Here is a 19,226-nt window from a genome sequence, read left to right on the forward strand (position 1 = left end):
AATACAGGCCAAGTTAATCTACTCATTGTAGAACCCTTAATTCTCATGTCAATACCTTGTCATCTTTGAAAGCTTATGATCTAACACAGGAAATAATTACTGTGCTCAATTCCTGTGATTGTATGATGTGAAGATATTAACTATGCTGACAATTACCAGATTTTCATAGCTCACAGAAAGTTCTGACAACTCGGTTAGAGGAATGGCTCGGATTGCATTGACTCTTTCCAATGTAAAATCCCATGTGAATGCTGTCGTTCTGCCCAGATTGTCTATAAAATCCAAGGTTTCTATTTAACTTCTGAAAAAAGGAACAAAAAATAATAATGCGGCACATAAAACTTTCAAAGAGTGATAATACTTTGTGGCTGTGAAAACCGTTTTGGCTACGAATGCTTCCTTCTGTTGTTCAAAATGTTGCAAAATAAAAACAAACCAATTTGGCACATTATATAGTAATAAGTTGACTCATTCCTCTGTTTCTATAACTGTCCATCAGCATTTGCAGTTAGTCTATGATCTATAAACTGCTAAATAAATGGCAGAAGAGCCACAAGAAACATTGCAGGTGGAAATCATGCACAATTTGCATTGAGACTTACCTCCAGTAAACTATAAAAACAGCATATTTCAATACAATGTAATCCTGAAGTATAAGGTTAATCTAGACAATCTATTTTTGGAAGGGTGCTCCCATAAGTATTAAATTAATAACAAGTAAAAGTGTTTTTTTTTTAAGCATTTTTAGTGGGTTTTTCATTTGTTTGTTTGTTCTGTTTGCTTGCCATGATAAAGGTGGGAAAATGTAACAATGCATATGGGTTCTACTGAAATATATTTGGTGCATTGATAGAGCTTGTGGCTAGAGATATGTAAATATTTGCTTGGATTGATGCAGTAATCAGTTTAACTGTCAGCCCATTGATGTGAGGGGAGCTTACTCGCTGTCCAGTTACACTGTCTCTTTAAGAGGTCAAAGCAGCTGTGATTGGAGTGATCGTGTCATCTTAAATTCTTCCCGCTGGGGGTCTCCACAGCTCTCCAGAGGGAGGCAAGGAGTCAGCAGGTAGCAAAGCTACTGCTGTCCCTCTCCTTCAACTCCACATTCTGTAAGGAGCCACAGGGGCAAGGAAGGGGAAACACACTACACCACCAGAAAGTCGAAAGTTTGAGCAAGATGAGCGCTCACGCCCAGCCTGCGACTGTTACCAGGACCCTGCGCGCCACAAAAAGACATAGAAGCTTGAGGAGGAACTCCAGGATCCACACACTGTACCAACACCGCCGCCACCAACCCGGGTGAGTGCCCAGACTCTCTGTCTCATAATCATACATTCAGGACATATTCCACATTTTGAAGTGCTGTCAACAAGTCTCGGTCATAGGTTTGTCACACTTTGTCATTTTTATACCTATGAGCTGCATTAATAGTATCATTATCAAGTGCATGCAGTATAATGGCATAATAATGTATTTCACGCAGTTATTCCTGTTTTAATGAACAAATCCAATTTAACTAATTCCAGTAATGATTTAAGAATATGTATTCAGTATCATTTAGTTTCATTTTTCTATGAAATATTTGATCACATACATTATAGATTTTCAGATAAATCTATGATAACTAGGGTTGAAATAAGTCCCATTTCAATTCAGTTCCATAAATGAATTGAAATTCAATTAATTAAAAATTCCCCATAGAGAATGCTGGGCATTTTTGAGTTCACCAGTTGAATATGATTTCATAAAATGAATCTGAATATAAATGGAATTTACCTGAACCCTGGTGTTGAAAGATGATTAATTTCAAATTAATAGGTAAGATTATGGTATGAACTATTCTTAATTATTTAAGAAATGCCTCTGCCATGTTTTATTTTTGGTTCTCGATAGTGCCATTGCTGGGAATAATGCTGTCATAGATCCAGAGGTGGATGTCCAGGGGCCAAAAATAAAAGTCTTGCCATGTGTTTCTTCCATCTATAAACTCTGCCATCTGAACTCTGCCAGCTGATTTCATTAATTACTTCTACCTACTAGCTGAAGAATTGCACTAATTAGCAAATCCAGGTGACTGGAACAAAATACTGAGGAGGAATTTTCCAACACTGAATATATTTGAATTTCATTTAAAACAGAGAGAAAATATGTCTTTTTCTCATTTATCTCATTTCCTTGCAGTTTAGTTAGTCTAATATTTGTCACTAATGTGCATGGAAGAGATGGCCTAGTTTGCAGTCTCATAAATAACCATTGACAAGCAGCCCCTTCTCCCATATGTGGGGATATTGTTGCAGTCATGCATGTTGCACCTGAAACATTCATTTAATTTCATGAATATTATTGGCTAAGTTATAAAAGACTTATTTATTCAAAATGCATACAGGTCTCCACTGTTCTCTGTGTTTCTTTGATAGATTTATTAGTTTGGAATTACATGAGTATCATACAAATACTTTTTATCATGCACACACACACACACACACACAGTACATGGTGCAGTGCATTAATATTTGGACAGCAACACAAGAAGGCAATTAATATGAGGTTTATGTGCAGACTGTCAGCTTTAATTTGAGGGTATTTATAGCCATATCGAGTGATTCATGTAGGAATTACAGCCTTTATAATACATATTATAGTCCCTCCATTTTGCTGACAGTCTGCACTTTAACCTCATATTCGTTGTTTCATTTCAAATATACTGTGCTGGAGTCAAAACAACAAAAATTGTGGCACTGTCCAAGTACTACTTACACACTGCACTATACATGTATGTGTGTGTGTTCTTTTATGTATGCATGTACAATCTGTACGTAAGGGCTATATTGATTTACCTATGAATTGGTTTGATTTATACTGACAATTTGTGTATGCTGAGCCAGTTGATAGGTATTACTTTTTTAGTTGTTCAATCTTACTGTACATTTCATGTGTTCTGCCTACTGGACTGTGCAACTAGAGGATCATTTCAAGGAGGCTTCTGCAATGTTCCATGATTAATCTGAGCTGTGCTCCTAAACCTTAGTCACACAACAACTCCCTGGGCTGTGCCAGCAAACAAGTACTTTGTGAGATGTCCATTTCCACAATATGAAATGGAAATCCAGGCACTGGGAATGATACAACACCAGAGAATACCCACTGCCCCATCTTGTTTTGAATGCCTCAGGTGGGAGTTTTACCGGTTGCTCGGAAACTTGCTCAATTATTGCATTTCTTAGAAGCAAGACATGATGCCTTCCTGGTATGCGTTCAGGACAAATGCAGTCTCCTTGTTGAAATTCACCTCATTCCGGTAGACATTTCTTGATGCCAACTACAATCTAAACAGGACTGTATAGCAGAATGGTACACCGTGTCAAGCAAGAACCTAAAACAAATTGAGCGTGCAAAAGAAAAAGCATATATTTGCCTGTGCAATCTGTTAACTTGTCTGTGACCACAGACAAACTGTCAGCTGAGCTCCTTTATATATTCTTTATGCACATCAGCAGTCCACTGCACATCCTTCTATCAAAGCTGTTTTACAGAGGGGATTGATCCACCATTGATTACTTGCTTACTGAAAAATGCATGAGGGTATTCAATTTTTTCTAGTGGAATGTTTGTATTTGAAATTGCCTTTGTCAAATCATGGTAAATGTAAACATCAATCTATGGTGGTTTGTGTGCATGTATGGATAAATTTCACTGTGCACAATACAGTATATTTTATCCATAATACAGCCTTTGGTTACTCATTTTTTTATTTGACATTCTGTCCATGTTTGGTTCTTTGCTCCTTGTGTTAGGAAAACAAATATCTTTTATAACAATTAACCGCTAAGCATGATTAGTCAGGTGACTGTACTAATCGAGGGCCTATGGGGACCACACAATAATATTTATTGCAATGCCAGTTTATATCCCTTTGGGTTACATCCTTATGAAAAATTCCGACCCTACTCATGATATATGCATGCATATGATATGTTCTGTGGTGGAATGGCTTTATCACCCTAGGCATATGTGTATGTCAGGAGAATTGCAGGGCTTGTCTTGGTTTTTCCTTACATATGTGGTGTCCTTCACATTCACACCTTTGATAAGGAGCAGAGAAGGCTGTATACAATTTTATATGGTATGCTCAAAAATGAGATAACGTTTTTACAAAAATAAATGTCATAATTATTCAAATAATTATTTTAAGTACATTTGTAATTTTAAAAATGCATAAGCACATTCTCATGTGTCTCATGAGTAAAATATGTTCTTTCTCTTAAGTCAGGTGTTGAGGTGTTGGTTATTTCCTTCCTTTGCTGACTTGAGTTGCTTATTCTTCTCAGAGCAGGTCTGGAAGCTGGAAAACATCTGCTTGCTGTATTGCTTTTGTTTGAGGGTTTTGAAGGGAGTTGACATTGTTGCATCGGGCGCCACTTCTCTTTCAGCCAATCAGATGAGGAGGACAGAGAGGATGAGCGAGTGGACAGCAGCGACCCTGAGGAAATATTCCAGAACATTCAGCTCCAGAAGGAGATCATCGCCAACATTCGCAGCCGACCCTGGCCAATGAGACGCAAGCTCAAAGCCCTCAAGTAAGACCCTCACAATATGGAAGGTATAGGGTTCTGAAACGGAGTGCCACTCTACACCCGATACACTATGAGCTTTGCCCTTGTACATTCTAGTAAAGCAATAAAGGGGTTGGAGCATGACTGTCCACATAAAGCATCACATAATGTAATTTATTTTGATGCATTGTTATTATTATAGCTCCGCTGAATTAGTTTTAACTTACATTGGAGCGTCATTTTACAGCTCTGCTGAATGATGCTTTGAAGCATTCTGCCTGCACGAAAAGGTCACACACTGCAGTCTGTTTTTTTTCTTGTCCAGTACTGAGGACATTTACATGTTTGTGAAGAGAATGAACTGTTGCTCTTCATTTTGCTAAGAGTCCATTCATTATGAAAAGCGAGACCTTAGTGACGCTAATGTGAACAGTCAAGACCAACAAATCGTCTGCAGTGGAGAGCTCTCTGCCCAAATGAAAAAACTACATTAGCTGAGTAATTATTCTATTAGGCATGCTCCTGCCATCTTGTTTACTGGGCTCAGGGCATGCAAGCAGAGAGGTGAGGTGAACTTTGATCCCACCCTGATTCTGAATATTCACACAGACTAAGGCTATCAGCTGCCCTTAATACATACACACACATCTCTATACAAACCTCAGCCAGGGGCCTGCTTTCAAAAAGTGCAGATCTGCTTATCAGCATCAGGTTTTTATGACAAGCTTGATATTGCATTGAAGGGTTTAGTGCTGTCATCTCACGCGAGCTGCAAGCTTGTGCTTCATGCATGGAGAAAAAATTGGATGAATAACCAGTGACCCCATCCCTATGAAAACATTTTATTTGTAATATTTTAAATATCCGATTAGAAATAATCCTATGTTTGTGCAATTCCTGTTGTTCTATAAATATTATATTTTGCACTCAATGTGACTCCAGTTTATAGACTATACCTGTGTTTTTATGCATCATCATGTGTGAAATTAGTGTAGGCTATTCTCAGCGCCAGCCTATGTAGTAATCTACCTCAGTGCCGCAACAAACCTCTCATATTGATGGCCATAGCATCTGTCTGTAGTAAATCCATTTAGCTACTTCTGTATGGCAAGTGTTTTACAAGTGTGAACCGTCATGATTAAGGTCCTGGTGGTTTATGTGTCATTCCAGGCATGCCAGAGACATTGTTCTGAAGTATGAGGGCCGACTGACAAGGACACGGGGATACCAGACTGCAGGCGCTGATGTAAGCAGTCAGTATTGCCAGAATTAAACAAAAACACTATACATACACTGGCTATCAGTTGTTGCTGCAGATATGCATGTATACCCGCGGGAATAATATTTAAATAATCCTAATATTGAAATCTGGATATGAATAAAAGACACTGAAGTCTACATTACTAAGATTAAATTGCAAGTCCTTCATCTGATCTTTCTTGGAGTATTTCTCAGGTAATGTTCATTTCCCAGGTTTAGATTTTGGAGGGTTTAGCAAACACACAATTCTGAGTTCTTGAATAGCTGGGAATTTCTGTGGTCAGCCAGCGTGGGAGGAGTACTTAGGATAATTACACTGCAGCAAAGTGCTCCAGAGTAACTAGCTCTCAGCAAGCACGATTATATGTCATTTCCTGAAACAGTTGTTAATGCACAGCTCCTGTGCTTCACTGGGTAGAAGCTTGTGTGTGGTTCTCGCAGCACACTGATTTGCATTGCTCTTCTCACTTTTGTCTGACATGTGCTGGCTTTATTCCATGCCTTTCTGCCACATGTTGAGCCAACAGGCACAGACACACACACTTCTGAAATTTATGGCTGGTTGTTATTGCCGAGTTTAATTAAAATGTGTCAAAGGCTTTTGGTGAAGCTTTCCCAGGGCTGCTGAAATGAATTGATTTTTGGCCAGTAGATGGATGATGGCTTATTATAGCTTCTGGCCTCCTCGAATTTCAGTCTTTCGGAAAATTTGAATTAGACATCATATGTTCTTATTGAAACTATCTGTCTTGTTGCTAATCAACACATCCTGTTTTTATTATTTTCAATTTCCATTCAGACTGGCAATGCTGAACGAGCAGTGCTTGTATGGCTCTAGTCTTAAGTCCGCTAACTGGCTTAACTGATGTATTATACCTCCCAGTCTCCCTGATAATATCTCCCTACAGTGGGATGTGTGTGGCAGCCCCCTGTTGAAAAAGTGAAAGACAAATGCGATGACTGAGACATGCAAATCAAAATGTCACTTGTACAGTACAGTACCGTTGCTGTAACTACAGTAACTTCCACTGTCATTTACAGCTGTTGAAGAAACTTTCTCGCTTGCTGTATAACATCGTTGTTCTATTCATTCCATGGGAGATGAGGATAAAGAAGATTGAGAGTAAGAATCAATGGAATCTGTTTCTTCTAAGTACGGTTGTTGACAGCAAGCAATATTTCAGAAGTACCGAATATTAAATTCATTGCTGAAAATGAGAATTGATGGAAATACTGTATGCCATATTAAATGTCCCAAACTGTTTTAGTGTTCACAGGAGTTAATTAGCATGTACAGTATAAGCTTTTTTTGTGACCCATCATATTAATTCCTGAGCACTTCTGACAATCAGGGTCAGTTTCTCAAAATTGTGATGTCGTTTACATACTGTATGTTACTTGTTATGTGTGTTTCATGCTCAATGACCTCAGCCATAGATGGTAATGAATCGTATTAGGGGGACACACAAATGTTCACGAATGCCCGTGGATGCCCTTTTGTAGCATTTATGAAGACATTACGTGTTTCAATAAGAAAAAATTATCAGGTTCGTATTAAATTTTCTCCTAGTGAATAATTTAGTTAATTTTGATCATTCAGATACTGTTCTGTCTCATGTGGGTAAAGGTCATTTTGGATCCGGCGTGGCCTCGTATTTCATCTTCCTGAGATGGCTGTTTGGAATCAACATCGTTCTGACCATTATGACCGGATCATTTATTGTCCTGCCTGAGGTGGGTTTTCCCCTCCCTTCGTCAAGGAAAACAACTTACTATATAAATAACAGCTGATTCCTTCTTACGTTTACTCCTACATTTTTTATTTTGTGGGCATAAAAATATATTTCAGGGAGTAGCATGTTATTCAATTATTTTAAAATAACACATTTATATATTGTATAAGTGTGATCATAAAGCCACTGTTTATAATAAAACAGAGGAACCTCTAGCTGCATGTTCTTACTCGGCTAATTTATGGCTCTGTGTATTATGAGGCCAAAGGCAATTTCCTGGGGTTTGGGGCCGGGGAAGCACCACTCTCGCTCTTTTCCTTCTCTGGGTTTCCTCTCAGCTGCTGGCAGGCGCGCCGTTTGGAACCACCAGGAGCAAGACCATTCCCAGAGAGCACCTGGCCTCCGCACAGGACCTGGACACCATCTGGTCTTTAGGGGCAAGGCTAAGATCTTAGCTAACATTCTTTCAGTTTATTTGGCTTTCCAGGGCCGCTCAAGCTTTTTGTGAAGCCCTGCTCACTCCACCCCCAACAGGCACTCAGTTCCCTTGACCCGTGTTGTCATTGTGTCCTTCTCGTAGGGCTACCTCCAGTATTCGGTCCTGTTTTACGGATACTACGGCAGGGTACGGAAGATTGGAAGCGCCGGCTACCGGCTTCCTCTGGCCTACTTTCTGGTTGGGATGGCTGTTTTTGCCTACAGCTTCATCATTCTGTTAAGAAAGTAATCTTCAGAGACTTGAATTTCTAAACTTTATATTCTCATATGGGAAACAATTAGATTCAGCGAGTAAATGTCCTTGTTGTAAAATTGGGCTGTCTTAAAGCTTGCTTTGATATATTTGGTAAATCATGCTGCAAACTGCAATATTTCACTTTCGCTTCTGTTTTCTTGCGCAGAAACAATTAAAATAACGTATAATATGATTTACCAGTCCTAAAACAATAAACAAAATGCAATGCTTGTTAATAGAGTTCTTGATAAAGTAAGCTACATAAAGGAAATTTTCACCATGTGTTGTACGTACTGTATGTAGTCCTGAGTGCATAATGTACTTGAGTGCTGTATTACAGCAAACTGCTGGATACAGATGTTTCTGTGTTATTTTACAATTCCAGGATGGCCAAAAACTCTCGTCTCAGCCTAGCCAGTGCCTCAGATGAGAACTATACTTTCTGTTGGCGCGTTTTTTGTGCCTGGGACTACCTGATTGGCAACCCTGAGGCTGCAGAAAGCAAAGGAGCGGCCATCGTCAACAATATCAGGGTGGGATTCCAAGCTGGCTCTCGTTTCCATAACATTGCTTTACTTCAGCGGAACAGTTTTCAAGGGGGATTATGGCCCATTGTACTGCTAAGGACTTCCTTAGGAGGGAATATCGATCAGTATTTATCCCTAATCCGTACAAGACAGAGCCTCCCGAGTGATTGATTTTGCATGTGGTGTCGTGAAAAATGGTGTGCTGCTCTAACAGTTACATGCCCCTTTTGACTCAAACAGGACTGTAGATCTGCCTGTCTGATATGACCTGTATTTCAGCGTAATTTGTGTGCTGATGTAACTCCCTTTTTGTTCCCTCTGAAGGAGGCTATTGTTGAAGAACAAGAGAAGGAGAAAGACACAAGCCTGTAGGTGGTCCTGTGCTTGTTCTGGGATGCTTTGCTTATTGGTCTGCCTGTTTAAATGGGTGTTTGGTCCTTGATTCTCTGTATGCTTTAACCGATGTGCCATGCTGTAATAAGGTGTTGAACGTGAGCTCTATTTCAGAAACAGAATAAGTGTGGTTCTGTGCCCTTGTTTCGTGAAGGACAGTTCTGAACTATGGCTGACACATTTAGAATACAGGTGAAAAGGCCCAAATATAATTTCTTTACTTACTGCATTGTGTGCTGTACGGGAAGGAAAAAAAATGAGGCAATATCACAATGTTATTTCCCTGAAGTAAAAGGATTGGATCTCATCCTTAATCAGTGTGATACTGTATCCCCTCTCCTTCCTGTGTTTTCTCCTTGTTCTGAGAGCCAGCTCTGACCCATTCTGATTTATAAACCCAGTCCTTTGCAAGCCTGTGCCGCAGAAAATATCCTGTCATATTTCACACAAACAATCTTTTACTGTGGCCAGAAGACTGCACATAAATCACAGTAAGACCTACACACACGTCCACTAACTTATGGATTAATCCTCCACATGCACGGCCATTTATAATGGCCAGAGTTGGTGTCAGCACATGCAGTGACCGTTCCACACTTCTTGCCTGTCACTGTTTGTCTTTGTCTTTCTCTTTTTGATCACTTACTCCAAATGAGTTTGTAGCTTTTTATAACGAAAACAGCCATTTTCGTTGCAAAACTTCCTTTTAGGTAGTAACAAGACATGGAATATAACCATATATATATATATATATATATACAGTGTGTGTGTGTGTGTGTATATATATATATATATATATTCATTCAATTTAATGTGAATATATGAATAAAAAACAAAGCTTTTAACCCTGGTTTATGGCATGTGACTGAAGCATGCTTTGAAAATGTATGAAATTACCGAACGTTTTTAAATTCTTTATTATATTTTATAATATATTCTTTATCTGAAGCGTCCTGTCCAGGTCATCATTGTGAATGAGAACTGGTTATTAATGGGCTTTATCTGTTGGGCGAATTCATTTTATGAAGTATAGGAATCCAGAAATGATCATTGTTAAAGTCAAATTTAAGGGTTATTCAAGTCAGACATATTAAAATTATCTTCTGTTTATGGTCCCATCATAAATAAATCCAAGAGCTTCCTGGCATATTAATTTATTCATTTTTAATTTTATTTTGTTCTCTAGTGCTCGTTCCCCTCCTTGTTTTGCCAGTGTCAGCTCAGTGACCTAACCTAGTTTGACTGTTTAAAATGAGTAGTGTTTCCTGTAATTCTCTTCCTGTTCCTCCTCACAGAGCTGTTCTGGTCAGTTTGAGGATCCTTGCTAACATCCTGGTGCTGCTGTCTCTGGCCGGGAGCATCTACATCATCTATTTCGTAGTTGACCGTTCTCAGCGGCTGGAGCAGGAGAAGCCAGAGCTTACATTGTGGGAAAAGAATGAGGTGAGAGCCAGCTGCTTATAGAGCAACTGAAAACCTCCTCACGTCTCCTTCAGTCATCATATCTGAATGCTCCAGGCCAAGGTTTTTCAAATGTCTTGGACATTTAGCTGGATAACTGCACTGAGTCACACCTGGAACAGCTTTTTTTTACTTCAGTCCAGATTAGAGAGGGTCCTGGGTCCTCCTGGGTGCTCCTCAGTAAAGCTAACTCAGTGATCCTGCTTCATGACACAGGTTTCTGTACAAACCTTTCATCTCAGCAATGTTCCTCCTGCACAGCTCCTCCTGCTAAATAAGCTGCTCATTAAGTCTTGAATGAACACCGGTCTGTAATTACATTAGATTAGTTGATATCAACTTTAATGTCTTTTTATAGAAATTATTCATTTGTTTTCCACTTTACATAACAAAAATACCAAACATTTATATTGTTTCATAAGTCCAAACATAGATAAGGCATAGATAAGAAAAGCATTGTAAATTATGTTTCATATGCATAAAAATATACAATCAGTGGTTTTTATAACTGAATTGGTGAAATAGCAATCTCATGACCCAAGACAGAATAAAAGTTCTGTCTCTCATTTGTTTTATGTGCTGAATGCATTTTCTTTCTGTTGTGTAGAACATGGTCATCATTTTGAATGGATGCCATATAACTGTGATTAACTGATCGATTTAATAGATAAGTGCTATCACAGATGTTTGAATGCTGAAAGGAGGGACAAAAAGCTCCTGACAATCAGGTTTGTTTAACATGTCATTAATCATAGAAGCTCATAAATGTACCTTTCCAATTACTTGAACTGATTAATAAACTGGCTGGCACAAAACCCAGGGTAGAGAGGTAGAGAGGTCCCAGAACCAGCTGTGACCTGACACTGGTCATTTGATAAGAATCCAGACAGGAATTGAAGCTTATGTCTGTTTTAATTCAAATTCAATTTTTATTCTGGAAGTTGTAGAGGGACTGGAATTCACCAGTGCATCATTCTTCAATACATATGTAAACAGAATATTGATTATATTGAATCTTACGCTGGCTGAAATACACCCAATTGGCGAGGTTTCAGTTGATAAATTCACTCTGGCTTCATTGCTCCCTTGTGACTCCTCTGGCTGTTTCAGCACCTGCAATTTACCACTGTTGGCTGCTTTAGTCTCCTGTCACTGTAACCACAGTATTTCAGTTTTAAAAAAGCAGTTTGCTGACTGCCTTTGATGCTAGTCTGAAAATCATCCCAAAACGGGTTCATATTGGCTTCTCCAAATTAGGATGAAAAAGGTGAGAATGATCTATACATGACCAATAATTTTCAATTTGTCATTGTGACCATGAATTTAGCTAACAATGCTACTTAGAATTTATGCAGAAAGTGCACTGTCACCCAGAATGTCCTGAGCAACGTGCCTGTGTGTTCACAGGTGAGCGTGGTGGTGTCCCTCATCACTATGATTGCCCCATCAGCCTTTGAGCTGGTATCTCAACTGGAGATGTACCATCCTAGGACCAGCCTTCGCTTCCAGCTGGCCAGGTCTGTGGAAGTAGCATGTTTGCTGTTCAGTTTGACCATGGGGATCGGTAAAACTGCTGTAAGTGACTACTGCCACTTTACATCATTGGCTTCTTAAATGACTATTTAATGGATTGTAATTACATTACATTGTTTTTATTTGCTTGGAAGAGGCCCCTATTCACGGCGATCATTCACAGTAATTAGCAACAAACCCTCTGGGACTGGAGAAAGCTGTAGGGTGTGCCGAGTGAATGTGGCTGAGATTGCTTTTACATTTCCAGGGTCCTGGTCTTGTACCTGGGGAATCTCTACAGCTTAATCATTGCTTTACTGGACAAGGTCAACAGCATGAGTTCAGCTGTAAGTATTGAAGTTCCTGATGTTTAGCTCTATGTTGCTTTTGCCAGTTTTAAAAGATGATGGTAAAGGTAAGGTATGAAGTCCCTAACGAAAGCAGAAAAAAAATTCATCACATAGAAGTTTTCATTTGACACAATAATAAACAAATAAAATTGCTGTAAATTCTATTATCAGCGTATGAATTATGTCTGAAAATTGACTTCAATTTTGTTATTTTTCTTTTATGCTATCTCTGTGCAGTGATTTATTTTCAGAAACTCTCACAGAGTAAGAGCAAGAGGAATAAATACTGCTTGTGCTGATTTCGTACAGTGAGAGCCGTCCCTAGACTTTTGGGGCCCCAGCCGAAAATAATTTGGGGTCCCTCCAAAGCATTGTCACCTTCTGACTGTTCTTCTGTCAAAGGAAGGCAAGAAGGTGGGGCCCTGGGCGAAAAGGAGGAGCCCTGGATGAGAAAGTTGGGCCTCCGGAGAGACGGTGGGGCCCTGGGGGAAAAGGTGGGGCCCTGGGTGAGAAGGTGGGGCCCTGGGCAAGAATGTGGGGCCCTGGATGAGAAGGTGGGGCCCTGAGTGAGACTGTAGGGCCCTGGGAGAGAAGGCAGGGCCCTGGGTGAGAAGGTGGGCCCTGGGTGAGAAGGTGGGGCCCCGGGCGAGAAGGTGGGCCCCTGGGGGAGAAGGTGGGCCCTGGGTGAGAAGGCGGGGCCCTGGGTGAGAAGGTAGGGCCCTGGGGGAGAAGGTGGGGCCCTGGGCGAGAAGGCGGGGCCCTAGGCGCAGTGCCTGATCTGCCTAGTGGGAGGGACGGCTCTGCATACAGTCATGACCTCGGCCATTGGATATTTGATATTGCAAAGTACATTATGTGTGTCATTACTCTGAGGGAGCCATTAGCTTGTTTAACTCCATAAATGTAATTGAATGAACTAGGGCACAATCAATAGTTCTGGCGTTTGTTTAAGAATCCGGTCAATAATGGGAACTGGACAGACTCCACTGCCTTCCTGGCCACCATCGCTCTGCCCGAGGAGGAAAACCTGTCCACCATCGTGCCCGATACCTCCGAGAAGCACAACGGCACATTTGGCCTGGGGTTGGAGGTCAACAGGACCAAGAGTGGCGCCACGCAGTTCCTCCTCAACCAGACCGCACTGTACGGGTACAACGTGCGGACCCCGCAGGACCAGTGCTGGGAGACATATGTCGGACAGGTACAGCAACAGGCCCACCTGGCTTATGATTTGTCGTGGGAGATCATCACTCGCTCATTGACTGTCTAAGTGACTGATTGCCACTTGCATTAATGATATTTTGCCACCAGAGGCCCTGGATAATGAAAAGGCTAGTGGTGCAATCACAGGCAACGTGAACATGAGCTGCTCAGATTGTGACAGTGTGCTATCATGATTTATCTCTGCCTGTGAATATTGCAGAAAACATAATTAACAAAAAATTCAGAGGATACCTCCAGTACCAATTAGAATTTGTATCATTCTCTCTGTGGCCCTCTGAAAAAGTATACTTATATTTAATTGCCAATTTTACAATGGATTTTAAAAACAATAAGTCATCTAGAGAATTGGAAAGGCATCACCCTGTAGTAAACAATGTTTTCACCTATCACCATGTGTGAATTAGATACGAACTAAAATGTGGACAGTTAATGATAATGATTTAAGGAAAGATAGTACATGCATTGAAGGAGTGATTTTAGAATGGACAGTTGCTTATTAAATTTGGCTGTACTTCAGTAAATTAGAAATGATGCCAGTTTTTCTTTTAAACGCCACCATCCTATCCATTTTATTCCAGGAAATGCTGAAGCTTTCCATTATTGACATGATCTTCACAGTGTTGAGTATCTTACTGATTGACTTTATTCGAGGCCTCTTTGTCCGATACTTGAGTGACTGCTGGTGCTGGGATCTGGAGAGCAAGTTTGTAAGTAGTCTTTTGTCTCCACATCTTTTGTAACCACAAATCAATTTCCAACATTACATTTGTTTCCTGTTTATTTGTGTGTGTGTGTGTGTGTGTGTGCGTGTGTGTGTGTATTTACAGCCTGAGTACGGTGAATTTAAAATTGCTGAAAATGTCCTCCATTTGATATACAACCAAGGGATGATATGGTAAGTAAGGACTTAGTGTATGCATTATTGATGAAAGTACAAGATTGGATCTTGCTGCTGTAAAGGACATTTCTACAGGGCATAATAACTCTTTGTAATGATCAACCCAAGATTGCTCAGAATGTCATGCATTTATTTAGGTTCTGGTGTCCAAATGCTACCTATATAATTAATTTATAATCATCAGTTTAAAGCAAAGCACTGATATATATTTCAGGGCATTTTGCGCATTACATTTTACTGCACTGCTCTTTGGTGTTAACCTGTATTTATAGACTTTAAAAAAGTGATTTTTTCAAACGTGTATGTTCTTTGCATATATATTTAATTCCTTGCTAAAGAATCTATTGTGACTTTCTTCTGAAAAAGGGGTTAGGTGGTAAAGCCATTTCTGAAATCTCCCTGTTGACCTCTGAACCCCAGGATGGGTGCCTTCTTCTCCCCCTGCCTGCCAGCGTTCAACGTGCTGAAGTTGATTGGGCTGATGTACCTGCGCAGCTGGGCTGTCCTCACCTGCAACGTTCCACACCAGCAAGTTTTCAGAGCCTCCAGGTCAGTGAGCTGTACCCATGTATGTCTCCTTTTGAGGAGCACCATTATGTAATCCTTAATCTGAGCCTCCAGTCAGTCTCAGACCAGAGAGATCTGCATCTGCTATGATGACTATGACTGACGCTGCAGAGAATCAGTGCATTTATCCCATTTTGCATGCCAATTTGATATGGCCAATTGCAATGACCTCCATCAATGTCCTCTGAGGGCAAGGACTAGCATGTACATCCTCTGGAGTGTGCAAAGCCAGTTGACCATTTACTTCCCCCTCTGCTATATTTCACCTAAATCATTGCAGCCCAGGAATACTATGCTGCTGACTCAGGCATCCATCCGATAAGGGGGAATGTTATCAAGTGATGATCTGGAGATACCCGTACAACTGAAACCCTCCCTCCCTGGGCAATAATTTGGCCCAATGTGTGTCACAGTGCTGGACACCACGGTCTGCACTGAACAGGATTAGTTCCTGGCAGCAGGGTGCATGACTGCATAAGACTGCCCTGTGTCATGGCCTCAGGCTGATGTCATTTCCCAGCATTGTGGGGTGGGGGCAGTACTGAGCGGATGCCTTACTTCGACTTTCATCAGCAGAAGTGACGTTGCTCTCTGATTTATTTAACGGCCTCATCGTTCGCTGCATTATCAGTTCCCTCCCAGGTGCGAAAGAGAACACTGCTGCCCACTCCTTCGTCTCCCCTGACAACGGTGTATGTCAGACGATCTCAAAATTTTATCTTTCAGCGGTGTTGGGTCCAAAATTACACACCATGCATACATTTTAACTACAATCCCAATGGGAAATCATGTTCCATTTGTTCTATTCATTTTTCTCATTTCAACTTAATTGAGTCACTCGATTCCTCGAGTCAGTTAGATATTAATAGGCTACTAACGTGCGTCTAAATTGCATGTGGTCTTTTACTTTTTTTCCAGATCCAACAACTTCTACTTGGCAATGCTTTTGTTTATGCTATTTCTCTGTATGCTTCCGACCATCTTTGCAATAGTGAGATACAGGCCATCACAACACTGTGGACCCTTCAGGTAGAGCACATCACCATGCATGCAAAGTCATTGCTAACCGCTTTAAGCTTTTATTTAATTTTTTAAAATTAAGTTAACATGTGCTGGAATTGTGCCATATATGGACTAAGTTGTGTCTGAAAGTTTAATTATTAAGTATTAAATGAATTAGATCTTCTCTGGATAAATCTTTGCTCTCTGGATTTGTTTTTATGCATCAGCGGTCAAGAGAAAATTTATGACATTATCTCGGAGACGGTTGCCACAGATTTCCCCGTTTGGTTTAACAAAGTGATGAGCTACGTCACCAGCCCTGTCGTTGTGCTGCCAGCTCTCCTCTTACTATTGTAAGCATGCCTATCAAATTTTATTGGCAAAGGCATTAATTTCAGGTGGCTATATCATGTATCATTTAGATTGAATAAGTCTTTAAGCATAATCAGAATGCATGTCACATGCAAAATGCACACTGTTCATGTTGTACAGACAGCATTCTGAAGTGCATCAATGCGAAGTTATTTAAAATAAAAAAAGTAGCAGATGTTTCAGTCACAAATTATGTTCATTAATGCATGTTCGACTTAATCGTTATAAAATGCATTCTCGGTTTTATTTCTTTGATGTCTGGTGTCTCTCTCTTTCAGTATGCTGATATATTATCTACAGGCAATAGCAAGATCATTAAAAGTCACCAACAATCAGCTGAGAATGCAGCTTCAGACGGTAAGTGTCAGTACTTTGTGATCATTATGGAAAAATAAGCATGTAATGGTTAAAAACACACAGCTTTGTGCTTTGCAGACAGAAAGCAGACCTGTGAGAAATTATGAGTGAGATATTGAACATGTGCCACTTGTTTACTATCATATTAGTTCCACACTTAAAGCAGTTTTTTTCACCCACAGTTTGGGAATATAATTCTTGAGTCCAGGTCTTTGCTTGGTTCTGCCATTTCAAAGTATCTGTTTGTATTTAGGAACGAACAGAAGATAAGAAGAAGGTTTTTCAGATGGCTGCAGGTAACCTTCACGTTTTATGATGGCAAAGAGCTTAGGCTTCGACCCTTTGCCATTTATTGCAGAAAGAGCACGCTCAACCTCGGAGTACCTTTGCCAAATGATTGGCTTCGGTGTATTTACAAACCCAATAAATCCCTGGAGTTATATTCCCCTTGTCGTGGTTATGGTGTCACCGCGGCCTTGTTCTGACCTTCCGCAGCGAGGCTGCAGGACACCGAGGGAGGTGATAAAAAGCCGGAGCAGGAGGGTCACGTTTCCGGCCCGGAGTCCTCCATCTGCTCCCAGTCACCCAGGCGCAACGGAAACATCGGCAGCGTCGAGTCTCCGGAAAGGCAGGCCGGCGGCGTTTGCACCGTCGCCCAGTCCGCCCCGCGCCCCGGAGCAAACCGCCCGTTCGGCGTGTCGCGGAGCCCGTCCATCCCCGTAATGCAGACACACAGAGAGGAGCACTCGCCAAACAGGTGGGAGGCCACACAGAATGAACCCCTGGAACTTACTGAGTTGTCACATGTAAATTGTAAAAAAACATGTAAGAACATAAGAATGTTTGACCATAAAAACTATCTCAGTTTGTTTACTGTCTTTAATAGTTTGGCAATGCCATGCTTGTTCTTCTGCAACCCAAGCATCTTTAATTCTCTTTTCATTCCTATTACTGAAAGACAAGCAGCTGCTTCAGGCATAGTAATACTGCCAGATCATTGTACTTTTATGTTTGAAGGCATCCAGGATATCTGGGAGGGGCCAGCGGCTCCTGCAGATCAAAGTCCTACCACAGGATGGTGTACAATCCCGCCTGCCGCCATTCAGAGAACGTCCACTCAGAGAACGTCCACTCGGATCCTCTGTTCAGGAAGAGCTTTTGGCCCCCACACAGAGAAGCTTCTGGAATGGGCCCAGCCCAGGGCCTGAGCGGGTGCCGGTTCCACACCACGCACTACGTGATCGTCAACGAGCACGAGGCCCACAAGAAGCTGCTGCGTCCTTCCGCGCGGATACCGCGGCGGTACTGCGCCGAGGAGCTGGTGGACATCCTGGAGCTGTGCCCGCGGAACGTCAGGAGGTACCCCGCCCACCCTCCTCACCACTGCTACCAGCCTCACCCCAATGAGGAGGAAGAGGAAGAGAGGGCGAGGGAGAGGAGGGGCTCGTTCGCCCAGTCGCACCGCCCGCGCTCTCTGTCCGACCTCCACCAGCCCGCCCGCCCCTACAGGGTGGACAGCGGGCTGTCTGTCAACAGGACCCCAGTCAGAGGACCGCGTGGGACGTGGGACGACCACGCGGGGAACCGGGAGGATGTACCATTGCGGTACCGTTCCCAGACCAACATCGAGACGGTCGAGCTTCCGGTCAGGTACACCGAACCGCAGGTCAAACCCAAAACCAGGCCGAAGGCTGCACCGTCCATGACCGAGTCAGACTCCGATTCCCTTGCATCCAGCAGTGACCAGCAGAACAGCAGTACAGACCAGTACATCCAGGTCATCCATTACAAGGAGAAATGCCCAAAATCCAGAGGCAAGCCTGCAAAACAGGAGCCTAAATCTAGCCCTCAGTTAAATGTGCCCAGGCCAGGTGAACTATTCTGTTCAAATGTCTGAAGAAAAGCAGTCTGTTGTATAATATGTTATTTATTATTGTGTTTTATAGTGTATCAAATGGAATCTTCATATATTCCCATGTTGTATATGTGGCACAAAAACAAAAAAAAAAGCACAAGAGCTAACAGGAATAAATATGTACATTAACCTTGTGTTTTCACGGATATGTATAATAAAATACATAATCTATAACAAAATAAATAGTTGGCATGTTGCTTTGTTAAATGTTGAATGTATATTAAATTATTCATGATTCAGAAGCACATAGGATGAGAGAATGTAAATCCTCACTCAGGTAATTGTAGTAGTCGTGGTTTATTGTAATGGAAAAAGGAGTGGACATAAACAACAAAGGTGTTTTTGGTTATGCCTTCATCAGCGTGTGAA

At 41.3% G+C, this 19,226-nt stretch overlaps 1 protein-coding gene across 1 annotated transcript; it reads left to right on the plus strand.

Moving 5' to 3' along the window:
- The first annotated feature begins 1,052 nt into the window (after window positions 1-1,052).
- Window positions 1,053-19,039, plus strand: LOC118227636 (transmembrane channel-like protein 3). The gene is made up of 22 exons (XM_035418329.1): window positions 1,053-1,299; window positions 4,431-4,577; window positions 5,724-5,799; window positions 6,855-6,936; window positions 7,441-7,547; window positions 7,885-7,983; window positions 8,127-8,269; window positions 8,665-8,812; window positions 9,131-9,174; window positions 10,495-10,642; window positions 12,068-12,177; window positions 12,441-12,519; window positions 13,475-13,723; window positions 14,325-14,453; window positions 14,574-14,641; window positions 15,065-15,193; window positions 16,130-16,240; window positions 16,441-16,566; window positions 16,864-16,942; window positions 17,196-17,238; window positions 17,438-17,699; window positions 17,960-19,039. The coding sequence occupies exons 1-22, from the start codon at window positions 1,178-1,180 to the stop codon at window positions 18,837-18,839; spliced, it is 3,381 nt and encodes a 1,126-aa protein (XP_035274220.1). The 5' UTR covers window positions 1,053-1,177; the 3' UTR covers window positions 18,840-19,039.
- Window positions 19,040-19,226: the final 187 nt, after the last annotated feature.

This window comes from Anguilla anguilla, chromosome 5 (genome assembly GCF_013347855.1).
Source record: "Anguilla anguilla isolate fAngAng1 chromosome 5, fAngAng1.pri, whole genome shotgun sequence".
NCBI lineage: Eukaryota > Metazoa > Chordata > Actinopteri > Anguilliformes > Anguillidae > Anguilla > Anguilla anguilla.

Bases quoted from the DNA above. Each gene is read 5' to 3' on its own strand.
- LOC118227636 (XM_035418329.1), top strand. From the start codon at position 1,178: ATGAGCGCTCACGCCCAGCCTGCGACTGTTACCAGGACCCTGCGCGCC. The intron at 15,194-16,129 runs GTCAGTGAGCTG...CTTTTTTTCCAG, and splicing joins CAAGTTTTCAGAGCCTCCAG to ATCCAACAACTTCTACTTGG. The intron at 16,241-16,440 runs GTAGAGCACATC...TTTATGCATCAG, and splicing joins CAACACTGTGGACCCTTCAG to CGGTCAAGAGAAAATTTATG.